Source organism: Melopsittacus undulatus, chromosome 11 (genome assembly GCF_012275295.1).
Source record: "Melopsittacus undulatus isolate bMelUnd1 chromosome 11, bMelUnd1.mat.Z, whole genome shotgun sequence".
NCBI classification, from domain to species: domain Eukaryota; kingdom Metazoa; phylum Chordata; class Aves; order Psittaciformes; family Psittaculidae; genus Melopsittacus; species Melopsittacus undulatus.
Window position 1 is genome coordinate 24,115,182 of NC_047537.1, and position 12,596 is coordinate 24,127,777.

General features: G+C 52.5%; 1 protein-coding gene across 4 annotated transcripts; it reads right to left on the reverse strand.

Moving 5' to 3' along the window:
• Nucleotides 1–223: 223 nt before the first annotated feature.
• On the reverse strand, nt 224–11,459 carry ENDOV (endonuclease V). Of its 4 annotated transcripts, none has more exons than XM_034067656.1 (9): nt 11,403–11,459; nt 10,806–10,977; nt 9,639–9,773; nt 9,474–9,513; nt 9,259–9,371; nt 9,095–9,163; nt 8,375–8,503; nt 3,166–3,242; nt 224–2,108 (listed from the first exon to the last, which is right to left on the reverse strand). In XM_034067656.1, exons 1-9 carry the CDS (start codon nt 11,453–11,455, stop codon nt 2,081–2,083), a joined length of 816 nt encoding a protein of 271 aa, XP_033923547.1. In that variant the 5' UTR covers nt 11,456–11,459; the 3' UTR covers nt 224–2,080. The 4 variants fall into 4 exon arrangements, with proteins under 4 accessions (XP_033923547.1, XP_033923546.1, XP_033923544.1 ...); XM_034067655.1 differs by having other exon boundaries at nt 224–2,111; XM_034067653.1 differs by having other exon boundaries at nt 224–2,519.
• Nucleotides 11,460–12,596: the final 1,137 nt, after the last annotated feature.

The window sequence follows — 12,596 nt, forward strand, 5'->3', positions numbered from 1 at the left end:
ACTTCCCACCTGGGCTGGGATGCAGCATCTGGACCTCTCCCACAGCATTCCCTTCTTTCACTGCTTCCTCGAGCTGCAGGCAGCACAGTTGCCTTTTAGGAGGGTCCATCTCCACGCTGTTCTCTCGGGACGGGAGACACGGCTGTGTCAGAGGAGGTGCTGCCTCCACGTCCCCTTCCCTGCCCACCCACCTCCCACAACCCTGTCCCTGCCAAAGCTAGCATCAGATGCAAACCCAGCCGCTGCCTCTCACGGTGGCCGGGCAGCCTCTCTGATCCCACACACATCACCGGGATCAAGGAGCTTCACTGCAGCATTTCCTCCCTTCCCGCTCTCTGTCCACCCACAGGCCAACCTTCTGCATGAAAAGGGCTTTGAGGCTCCCCAGGAGGCATCAGGCTGCCCCCAGGGCCTGGAAACCGCAGCTGCTGCTGGCTTTGTTTTTCAGAGCACATCCCTCAGGAGGGGTTTCTGGGAAGCACCTGGGCAGCATCTTCAGCATCCCCAGAGACCGGCCCAGAGCTCCCCATACAGAGCCTGGGGGAGCCTCCTTGGTGCTTCCTCCCTTTGTGCCACCCGGGTTCCGGGGTGTAGCACTGAAGGAGGAATCAGCTCAGGCTCTGGCTGAGCAGATGCTGCACAGGCACATGAAAGGGGCTGAAGTCCTCACACCCACCACAGCACCGAGACCGAGCAGCAAGAAAAGAGCAACAGAAGCTGCAAGAGAAATTTATGCAAAGTGAAGCACTTGGCAGCATCTAAACCAGCCCCAGGAGCCCTGACCCACAGCACTCCCCTTCTGTCCTGAGAAAACTACTTTCTTCCTCCTCAGGCTGGTATCTTACACAGCTGTGGCTTTTTACATCAACATGCCAGAGTTTTGGCTCCTGTCTCTGCCCCGTTGTTCTTCAGGACCAGTCACAAACAACCTGCCAAATACAACCAGGAACCCCAGCGTGGCAGGAACACAGGAACTGTGCAAACTGGAGGAGCCTCATTGCATTGATTCAGGGATAGAAGCTGTTTGCTCAGTGCTCTGCTGCTACAACAAAGCTTCACAAATGGCTTAACTTGTGGGTGCTGGTGTACGTTTGCTGGGCAGTGAACACCACACACGAGTGCTCCTGGTCCACTCCAATTGCAGAACTCCAATCTGGGACTGGCTGTGCTGACTGATGTGTGTATGGGAAGGACCCTCCTCGCCATTCTCCTTGATGGAAAATTCTCTCTCCTGAGATGCTATTTCTTCAGGAAGAGCTGGTCTGCATCAAGTGCTCTGCCTCAGCCCTGCAGAGGGTGACAGCAACACCGGCTACCACAGCGCCCTTCCAGCTGAGCCATGCAATGCAGAGCACATTCCTACCACCACTGGAGCACCGTGTCCCCAGCACAGACATCATCCGGGCACAGCCACCACCGAGCGTGGTGGCTGCTGTGTGGCACAGGGCACGCAGGAGCCACTGGCAGCAGGGACAGGAGCTCTCTGGTACCGGAGCTCAGACCTTGCAGCTCTCCCCAGCAGCCTCTTGGCTCTGTTTCTCTGCATGAGTCACTCGCCCACCTCAAAGCCGGCGTCCCCGTCCCGTCTGTCGGGACCAGCCGGAGCTTCTGTTCCCCGGAGATGTGCAGAGGGAATAATGTGAGCACAGGCTGCAGGGACGGGGTGGAAGCTGCTCCAAAATGATGAGAAGGGAAGTGTCTGTGCCACAGAGGGGTGGTGGGAGCCAAAGACCAGTGCTGGAATTGGTTTAAAACTCTGTTAAGTGCCTCAGCATCTCTTTGTAAGTCTCCTCCTGCCATTTCCCCAGTACTCAAGCCAGTTGTTGTGAATTTACAAGGGTATTTACTTACATAAATATTTTTACAATGCTTAAAAATAAACCCTGAGAAATATATTCTAAACATTATCCTTCAGCAGAAGCTGGTGCCTGCTCCATTGACGCATGCACCATGGCCAGCGTTGTTCTGACTGACATGGCCTTGCACTGCTCTCCCCTGGGATGGCATTTGACAGACCCAGAGTCCTGGTGGAGGAGAGGATCCAGTGAAGAGCAGCCCTGCATTTTCTTATGGCATCATCCTAATCATCCAGTCCAGTCTCTTTTTTTCTGCTAGGAACAAACAAGGAAGACAAGGAAGGCTCAGAAAAGAAAGTAGAAAACAAGAAGACCCCATCACTAAATCACTTGGTGAATAAGGGACTCAGATTCACAGATTTTGAGATACATGGTCATAAATATTTAGTTTTTCTGTTGCACAGACCTCCAAACCAGCTAAGCCTTTGTGTGAGCCGCAGCACCTGCCATGGCAGGAAAGTGTTACAGACAAAGCTCCAGCACAAACAGGGGAAGCCCAGCCTGGCTTTGTACAGAGCTACCCCATGGCCTGGCCATGCTATGCAACTGCTGTGAGTAGTAGAGCAGAGAAAGCCCCTTCTTTTGCCTCTGCTTGCATGACCCAAAGAATAATGGAGCTGAGCAGAGCACGATGAGTTGCACCATCCGTCTGTCCTAAGGAATCTGTAAGAGATGTCCCAGTCAGTGTAAGTAATCGATCACTACTGCCACCACAACCTTCACTCCTTCTGGCCCATCAGGACCCCCAGAGCTGGGCAGGCTCTGGGTCCTGACATGCTTCCTTCATCCCCGAGCAGCTCTTGAGGCAGGGCTCTCTGGTGCCTGGTACTGGTGTAGGTCTGAACCCAACAATGCCCTTGTGAATGGTGCTGAGGAGGCAGTGTAGCCACAACACAAAGGAACTCTTACACCTCAGTGGACTTGCTATGGATTTACAATCAGAGCAGCCACTGGCGTATGTTATGTAAGGGGGGGGGGCAGTGCAGGCTGGCTCTCCTCTGCTCTCTGGGGGCAGAAGCCAGTTCCCCCCAGGATATTTCTGTCCCCTCGTGTCACACCTGTAGGCGTTGGTGCTTATTGCAGGCACCGGAAATGCACCAAATCCCCAACGACCTTCCCCAGCCTGGGACACGGCACCCTGTGGAGAGGTGTGTGAGGAGCCATCACCAGAAATCACCCTCTGTGGAGGCAGCAAATGTCCTGATGTCACTCGAGCTCACCTTGTTACCCAGCCTGTCCCTTTAATGCCATTACTGAAGATCATTACATGAGCAGATCCCTTTGGGGAGGTAGCTGCCCACACACCCACCTCAGCGCCCCAGAAGAAACGACCTCCAGAGGTGAACACAGCTGCTTTCGAATGTACTCCCTCGATCTAATGTCAGCCTAGAATTAAGGAGGAAAAGGAGGGAAAATGGATTGATCAGCCTGCTCAGGGTGTCCCCTTTCCCATCTCAGTATGTCCCTGCACACCCTATCACAAACAATTCTTGTATGACTATGGTATGAAGAGGAATCTGCATGTTTCTTTCCTTGTTTGGTTTCTGTGCCTCACTGCAAGCTACTTGGGAGAATGGAGACTTAAAATGAAGAAACAGAGGGTCCTGGACTGAAAGCCATGCTGCAGTCATGGTCCATTTCAGAAGCAGAAATGACATCTGCTGAAGCCTTGCTGTTTGCTCCTTTACTCCTCACAGGAGTAACGGGTGGGTGAGACATCAGGCTCAGACAGTTCCCATCAGCAGCTGTCTAAGGTCTGCTCCACCATGACCTACCCCAAGCACAGCAGGAGGAACAGCCAAAGCAGGACCCACCCTGGACTTCCCCAGCAAATCAGCTGCTGTTGAGTGCCATCAGTCTCGCCCAAGGGTCCCTCTGGAACCCAGAAGATGAGCTAGCACAGGCTTCCAGCACACACTGCAATGTAGCTAGCCTTCATGCTGTACCTGAACTGCAGCCCTCTCTGACGAACCCTGGCAGCAGAGCCAGACTGGAGGAGACGTGGGAGTCTGAGGCTGGTCCAGTGCTTTCATCCTTTGAACTGACCCAAATGACCCCTCCCACAAGTAAGCACCTCCAAATGCAATGCAGGGAAGCACAATGAGCAGCAAAGTTCCTTCACAGGCCTTCCCCAGCAACAGCTCATCAATGTCTGATGAGAGATGGAATAGACTTGTTAGAGACGTGAAGGCAGGCTAAGTCTTCCTTCCCTCCAGAGGAGACATTCCAGAAAGTAAACCAGCTCTCCTACTGAACCCACAGAAGCTGCCCTACCACCCTCACTCCATCAAGGGATCACATGCCCTGATCACCTGGGAGTACAGCAATCCAGAAGGCAAATTCTCAAGGGGACACGGGATGAAGACAGAGAAGCTGGCATCGCCCGTTCATGTACCCATCCCTTTCCTTCCTCTGTTCCAGCAGTTGTGTTGTGCAGCAACAGATGGAGGAAGCTCGCCACTCGTCTGCTGCATCTCCTGTTCCTAGGCAAAGCTTGGCACATCCTGCCTGTGTGCTCGAGAGGCTGGCACTGTACAGGGATTGTGCAGCTAAAGCAGGTAAAACACCCATTGGAAGCCAAGAGAGACAAGACACAAGCACATCCCTGGCAGCAGCTGCAAGGCAAGAGACTGACACACTTTTCGCAGTGTCGTACTCAGGAGTCCAAAGGCAAAGCTGCCAAGGAAGACAACGGAAGCAGTTTACACACAGGCCATACCTGTGCTCTGGGCTCTTTTTTCCCATACCAAAATCAACAGGAATAATGTTGAGACCCTACCAAATTCATGTTTACTCCCCTCCCCATTGAAACTGAGCTTGCAGCCATCACCAAACCTCATCAAAACCATCCTTACACGGGTCCAGCTCCTTCCTTCCTCTTCTGATATGCTCTCCTGTGACTCCTGAGCTCACCAGGAAAACTAGATGGCTGTGTCTTAGCACTCTGTGTCTCAGCAGCAAGGCAGAGTGGGGCAAGGACAGCACCAACAGAAATCCCAAGAGCTGTAAGAAAGTGCTGCTGGACATTTACAGGATGTTCTTACTCCCAGAAGTGTTACTGTGCAACTTTCCAGTGCTGCACTACGCTAGCAGAGCACTCAAAGATGCTCACAAGCACGTGGATCCTGGGCTCTGGAGGACTTGGGGAATTGGCAGTTGATTTTTACATTCCCTCAAAGATTTTTGTCTTTTTAGAAACTTCCTTTCACAAAACCACTGCTGCTCTGTGGCATTTAGAACCGCTGCTGTACCCCTCCCCAAAGGCAGAGTGTCTCTCTCCACTTAAAAAGCAGTATGTGACCTTTCCCAGCTGGAAAAGCTTCAGAGCACACGATGATCATGCTAATAAAGTGGGTTAACGCATCCCCCAGTGGCAGTGAAGCATTTGCTACTGCCATCCCTGTGCTACTTCTGAAGAGCTTCTCCCCCCCCTCAAGAAACTCCCCAGCACTGCTCCATCAGGCCTCTGGGGTGGTGGCTCTGTGGGCTCAGGGCTGGAAACACTCATCCACCACTGCTTAACCATCTGCAAGCCTGAGAGTGAAACACAGTTACATAAGAGATGGTTTGTTTGGGAGATTTTTTTTCCCCTTCTCTCTATAATTGGACAGTTTCATAACTGAACTGACAAATAACTTTGATCACTCTTCAGGATAAGAGATTACGTGATGTATTTTATAACAGGGAAGGAGGTTGTTCAATAAAGCCCCTACTGGGAGCTCAAGGTAGCAAGAGTCACATCTACAAACCATTTTTCTAGGGAAGAAAACCCTACCACGTTGTGCTGGTCACATAAGCCCGTGCCTGATTAGGTGGCAAGTTACTGGCCAGTCCTCACTCCTAACGCAGTGCTGAGACACAGCTTAACCCAGCGATTAACCAGGAGGCTCATCAATAAGATGGATAACTGTCCAGAAATAATCCTCACAGGCTGTTTCTATTTTCAGAGGGAACTAGTCCTTTAGGGTCTGGAATTGTTGCTTTGCCTGTTTTGTGAGCGGCAGCGGTGATCCCTGTGCACGCAGCAAGCTGGATGGGGGTACAACTGAAGAGAGTTGGAGTTTTAGGGTATCAGCTACTGATTCCCCTGCTGGGCAGCAGTTTTTCACACAGAGAAAGGAATGATGGCTCATTCCTTGGTTCTCCTAAGGGCATGTGTTTGATATTTCACATGAAGTGCCATACCCACAGCTCCAGGCAGGCTCCTGCCCTCCCTGGTGGGCCAGAGCAACCAGGCTGTCTCACCACCCCCATTCTGAGCCAGCAGAGGCAAGGTGCCAGCTGGAGCTAAAAGGATCATCAAGTGAGCTGGAGGTTGGTGTGCAGCCAGCCAGGAACCTGGAGCAGGGAGAGACAGAGTCAGTCCCAGTGCAATCCTCTCAGCTGGAGAGTGTTAAAAGCTGCTGTTGCCCTGCTGTGTGTAGTGATCCTGGCTCTGAGCAGGCCAGGAGCGTGGGCAAGCACTGGAGAGGGCCTCTAACCTCTGCCAGAAGCAGGCAAGGGCAGTTGCTCTCAGGAGGGCTCTGTATGGCTCCATTGCCACTCAGTTTGAGTGCTTTGTTTATTGTCCTGGGATGACAGCTCCTGCCTACCTCAATCTCTGCCTGTGTGTCTCCATATGATCAACTCTCTACAGAAAAACCTCAACATCTCACAAGAGATCACCCCCATGCAAGCAAAATTCTCCCAGATTGGCCTGGCACCTCCAGGTGGAGTAAAGACTAAGTGGGAGGTAAATACTGATTGTAGGTGATAATGAACTTCCCTCTGCTCTTTCAGAAAGACCAATTCTCTCACCTTTGGCAGCATGGCCACAGTGCGGGCTGAATGCAAATCAAACCATTTCTGATCACTGCCCGGAGGCTGCTGCATACACAATACACGCTGAACAGACAGGTCAACCATACCTCTAGGAAAGCAGAAGGTTTGAGTTCCCACAAGAGCTTCCTAGCACTACATGTGCTGCAGCATACAAGCCATAAACACAGCCTCAAGAAGGTATGGGCAGCACAGCTCTCTTAAGAACATACTTCCAGGACCACCAGAACTTACAAACTAAGAGCTGCTGATTCAGAAGTCTTTCATGACTGAGAAAACCATGAGCACCATCACCCATCAGGTCTGTAAGCTTGTCCTGGGGACATACCATAGCAAAAGGCCAAGGCAGGATCCCCCACAGCCATCCACTTCCTAACTCCAGCTTGAGCTGCTCCAGAGCTGAGGCTTCCAGCACTACCCTGTGTCAAGATCTGTGAGTTACCACACAGAGGAACTGCAACAGGGAGAAGTCCAATTTTAAGTGCCCTTTTCTCCTGCCATTCCTCTACCTCTGCAGTAAACACACTCCCTTCTGCATTTTTAATCTCTCTGTAAGGAAAGTGACAATTGATTCCATCACTCCAAATCAAGATTGTAGCTAGAAGACTGGGAGAGTCTCGGAACATAGACAAATCCTAGAGATAGCTGGAAACGAAATGAGGGTGATGAAAAGCTTCAAGACACCTTTTTGTTTCCAAAGGGAATGTCTTTTCCCTTCCCTCTGAGCATGCCACTTTGCAGAGCTGGCTCAGAGCTCTGCAGAGGCATCTGTCCCTTGCTGGAGATTATATAAGAAAATCTCTCAGCCTACTCCCGTCTGGCAGGTAGTGGTTTATGGGATTAGAAACCCCCGTTCTGGTATGGACACTTCAAAGTTTGTTTTGCTCTGAGGTGTTAGATTTTTGTCTGGTTTATAACTACAGACTCAAGACTATTTTCAAAAAACATGTTCTGCAGCACCAATGAGAAGCTCCTGTGTGTAGAGGCTGCATAACAGCCTCAGCAGCATCACCTTAGCACGGCTCTGGGGAGCTGCAGAGCAAAGGTGGCCACACACCTGACAAGTGTGGTGCTGCAGCAACGTTAACAGTGTGTTCCAGGTCAACAGCACCACCAGGGACATTCCAACAGGCCCTCCTCTGGCCTGCCTTAGCCACTAACAGTGGGGTGACCCCACGAGAAGGGAAGCATTCGCCAGGCTGGAAGTCCCAGAGGCTTTACACTTCCACAAATCATTTCCTCAAACCCTGCTGTGATTTAATTATTCTGAAGCTGAGTCTCCGTGATAGCTGCGTCTCACTGACGGTGATCCAGTGCTGTCACCTACAGGCTGGCTGCTGCCCCAGAGCCTGCAGCTCCTTGTGGAGCACAGTAGCAGGGAAAAGCCCAGAGAAGCAGGCCTGCAGTCTGTGTGCTAGGCTCAGAGTGCCCAGGAAAACGGCATTTCCAGCATGTGTATTAACATTAGCATCACAGAAGTTGCCCGCAGAGAGGAACCAACAAATCAGTCAGGCTGGGTCTGCAGTAAGGGCTGGATTGGCTTCTGGGCACTGCATCACCACAGCAGTCTGGGAGAACAGGCTAGAACAGAGGGTGCCAGCTGCAGAGGCTCTTAAACATCATGACAGGCTTGGCACCCACAGCCCCTCCACTGCCTGCTGCCCTGCTCCAGGCTGCTCCTCAGCGTCCGGCTCCCGTACCTGGCGGATGGGCTCTGGGATGCGGTACCGGCAGCAGGAGTGGACCAGGCGCACAGCTGTCCCCAGGCACACCCTGTGCCCCACCGAGACGTAAAGTGGCTTAGAGCTGTTGTTGCAGCTACGCAGGACCTGTGCATCCAGAAACAAGAAAGATCAAGTACTTAAGCAGCTTATTTTAACAGATAGAGTGACAGTTAAATTATAAGCCAGTTGCCAAATACAGAGCCACCATCCCACCTTCTGAAGGCAACTCCCAGCTTTCTTGAACTTTTTCTGTTAGCCCTTTTGGCCTGCTGTAGCAGTTTCCCAGATGCCTCACACTACTCTGGGAAGCAGAGCTGCTAATGCAGACTGTACTGAAATACCACCAGACACAGGAAGTTTCCTACATCTGCCTGTTTCCCGCACAGAGCTCTTCTGAGGCAGATACTCCCGTACTGTGCTGCGGTGAGAACTGGCACCTCTCCTTGACCGCAGTTCATGAACAGAGGTGCTGGAGCACAGCACCTCAGACACTGCAGCCATGGACGCGAATACATCCAACACCTCAACTGTCAACTCTGCAAGCATCTGAGCTTGCAGAAAGAGGGAGTCAGTGGTGGCAGTAACCTGTTCACACTGAGACAGTGCCACTGTAGATACAACACCTTCCAGTGCTCCCAGCTACACAAAGCTGGAAGACTTGGTGGCCAAGCAAATAGGAAATTCCACACCGCTTACCATGCCCAGGAGCTTCCCTGAAGCACCTGTCAGTGGGAATGTATCTCCTTCCCTCTGCAGGGAATGGATCTAGGGATAAACATACACAAGCTCAGCTGATCAGGAAGTGCTTGTATGCTGCTATCTCAATTCTTTAGGCAAATAAACTCCCAGCCTGGCCTTACCTGCTCTCTGTGCAGCTCATCCTTGGCTAAGCCATCCACCTGTAGGAGATTCTTGGCCACTCCAATGCATGGTAGATCTGTCAGGACTCCGAGGTGACAGGCCACACCAAACCCTGCCAACAACGAGTCACTGTAACCATAGGATGCCAGAGAACTGGACTCTCAAGTAGCAGCACAGGGACCCTGCAGAGCAGGGCTCTCCAGTGAAGTCCTACCTCTAGGATGGAGCAGGCCATTCCCATCTACAAGAAGTACCTGAAAAAGCCAGAACAGAAATGTTATTTCCTGTGCACTGAGCACCACTCTATCAAGCAAACTGGTCCCGTGAGGAAGCAGACTCTCTCCTCCATCTCAACTTAGGACAGAGAAATGTGCCATACCTGAGGCTTCAGCTTGGGCTCCTCCTGCTGAAGCCTCTGAACAGCTTCCACCAGGAAAGGGACCTCCCGGAAGGCCAAGAATCCTGACACGTATGGGGCACTCACAGCCACCATCCGGCAATCCTGGTACAGCACCTGGGAACAGAGCAGAGACAGTGAGCACCAGGACCTTGCTGGTTTGTTCCTGGCTTCTCCAGAGGCCTCTCCTCTGGTTTACATCCCTTAGACTCATCTGTTTTAAAATACTCTGCTTCTGACTCCCATAGAGCTGATGCCATTGGGTTGTATCAGCCTGTCAGTGACAAAACAGGTGGACAATGGACCGCTGAGAGGAGGGGCTGGACATCACCATACCCTGCTTGAGAGCAGAGTCCTTGGAAAACATTAGGGCAGCTATTTAAACTGACAGAGGGGGGACCTCAAAGTTCACCCTCTCAGAGCATCATCAAAGGGTGTCTGGCTCCATGCAGGGCCAGGCCCAAAGCATCCCTGTCAGCCCAGACAACACCCACAAGTGTGCAGGGCAAGGCAAGAAGCAAGGCAGGATTTGAACTTCCCAGGGGCCAGCATCAAACTTTATTTTTCTGCTTGTTAGAGGTTTTATAGTTAAAGATAACTTTTATATCATATTGAAAGGTGGGAAAGAAACAAAAAAACTTTATTAATTAAAGTAAAACGACTGTGGGATTGATGGTGGTTTTAAAGGACTTTTACATGTTACATCCCATATTATTAGCTGACTTCCAGCAAGAACTCAAAACCAAGACAGCTGCAGTTTGAGTGCTACAAGCGCTTGATCAGCACTGAATAAGAATGGTCCTTTTAATCTCCTTCTGAGTAGTGGGTGAGGCTGATTCTTTCCAATACACACCTAAACCAGTTAAAGTCTTCTGTGCTGACCATGGGGTCCATCTCATGAGATCAGTAAACCAAGCAATATCTAACGTGAACGCACATTAAAGCTCTCTCCCCACCTTGCACATTCCCAGTAATCCCTACAAACCTCTTGCAGTCAGGAGCAGGTCACATCCCACCCTCCCACACTTCCAGCACAGACTGCTTTGGGGTGGAAGGGACCTTCAGCAGATAGTAGCCTTTGCATAAGTTTTCTATAATCCCCCCCACGTTGTTCCACACTGGGACACAACCCTTAGGGTCGAGGGTTACCTCAAGAGCCGGGTAGCTGAGCACGACCAGGGAAGCGCAGGCGCTGCAGTCATCTCCTTTGATGTAAGACAAGTCCACGCCTCCCACCCGCTCCAGCCCTGTAAAGCTGGGATCTTTCTGCCACTGCTCCGTGTCCTCCTCAACCACGCTGGCTCTCAACCGGGCCTGCTCCCTGAGAACCACACAGCCGCGGTGAACGGGTGCCTTCTCCCTCGGCTCCAGGCCCTACTCATCCGAATCCAAGGCACAGGGACCAGGCTGTGCCCCATGGCAAGCAGGCACGAGAGGAGCCCACAGGCCCCAGCTGTGGGGCAAAGCTCAGGGGGCCCCAGGGCTTGTGGGGACAGGGGAGGCCCTGTGCTTTCTCCTCAAGGGAGGAGCTGGGCAAGGCAACACCCCCCCTGAGAACCACGGCTGAACGGGGCAAGGGGTGAAGGGATCCCAGCCCGGTACCGAGGGGGAGAGAAGGGGATCTGGGCAGGATAGGCCCGCTACCGAGGGGCAGCGGACGGGGTCCCCAGTCACGTCCGGTTGCCATGGCCGCCGCCGCCACCAACACCTCCCCCGCGCATGCGCAGCCCGCGCCGTTGCCGTTACCGTTCCCAACGGCGGAGCGCAGCGGCCGGTGGCGGTGCCGTCATGGCGCACATCGGAAGCGCGTCACCACCCCTCTTTCCCCCCCCCCCCCGGGGCGGAGCGCGGCAGGGCCGGACGGGAGGAGCGGCGGGAGAGATGAAGCTCTATTGGGAAAGGGCTCCGGCGCAGCCCCGATCCCAGGCGGGGTTAAGGCAGAGAAGGGGCAGTTTGTGCCCGGGGGTCTGCGTGGGTCCTCTGCGGAGGTGCAGCCCCATGAGAGCGAGGGGACAGGAGATAGGGGAGTGCAAAAATCAGCCCCATCCCAGGGGAATGGTGCGCTGTAGGAATCCTTCATCTGCATCAGGCGATTGGCGATGCCTCAGAGAGGCTCCATTTAGAGGTGCAGTCTTCGTGTTCCTGAAGAACACCACTGATCTCAGCACCAGCCCAGGGGTGCTGAAGTCATCAAAGAATCCAAACGCTCAGGCTGCGGGATCGCACCAGCACCGTGTGTGTGCAGCAGCAGAACTGCCGGGGCAGGAGGCAGGTCCGTCCGAGCCCACCCTGCTGCCGGGCTCAGCTCTCCCTGCACTCCCGTTTGAAGACGGCAGCCACTTTCCATGTAGCAGTAACGTGAGAGAGAAGAATCTCCTCTGGGAAGAGCTCCTCAAGCTCCGTGGCTAACTCAGAGGCTTTTGCATCAAGATAAGGCAGGAGTGATTCCTTCAGGCTGGAAAACAGAGCAGAAGTAGTGTTAATAAATGGTGTATAGCAAACTACGAGTGCCACATGGCAGCAGCGTGTTCCTAAGCCTACTCAGTATACAGTGGTCTAATACGTGTATTTTGTACTAAGGAAGATCTAAGAGCCCATCAGAGGACCCCGCAATGGGAGGCTGCAGGTTAGAACCAAGCTGTGTGCATTCATCCAAGTGACTGCAGAAGGGCTTGTGTTTGGTGCTCATGAAGAGCAGCTCCTGGTGTATCCCAGCAGCGCTCCCAAAACCCCTTGTGTAAAATAAGGAAGACTTATGCATACAAGAAACAGGCAGCATGGCAACATGGTGCCTCGCGCATGCGCAGTAGCGTTTTGATCCTAAGCAGGTAATTGTTCCTAATTATGTCTTTCAACTTAAAGCACATTTAAAAGACCTCAGATTCTAGCTGATGCTGAAAAATAAATGCACAGATATGCTGGGATGGTTGCTTCTATGTG

Excerpts from the sequence above, each read along its gene's own strand:
- ENDOV (XM_034067653.1), bottom strand. The coding sequence starts at position 11,455 with ATGTGCGCCATGACGGCACCGCCACCGGCCGCTGCGCTCCGCCGTTGG. Across the intron at positions 9,372-9,473 it reads TGGCCTGCTCCATCCTAGAG|GGTTTGGTGTGGCCTGTCAC; the intron begins GTAGGACTTCAC and ends CGTTGTTGGCAG. Across the intron at positions 8,504-9,094 it reads CAGGGAAGCTCCTGGGCATG|GTCCTGCGTAGCTGCAACAA; the intron begins GTAAGCGGTGTG and ends CTGGATGCACAG.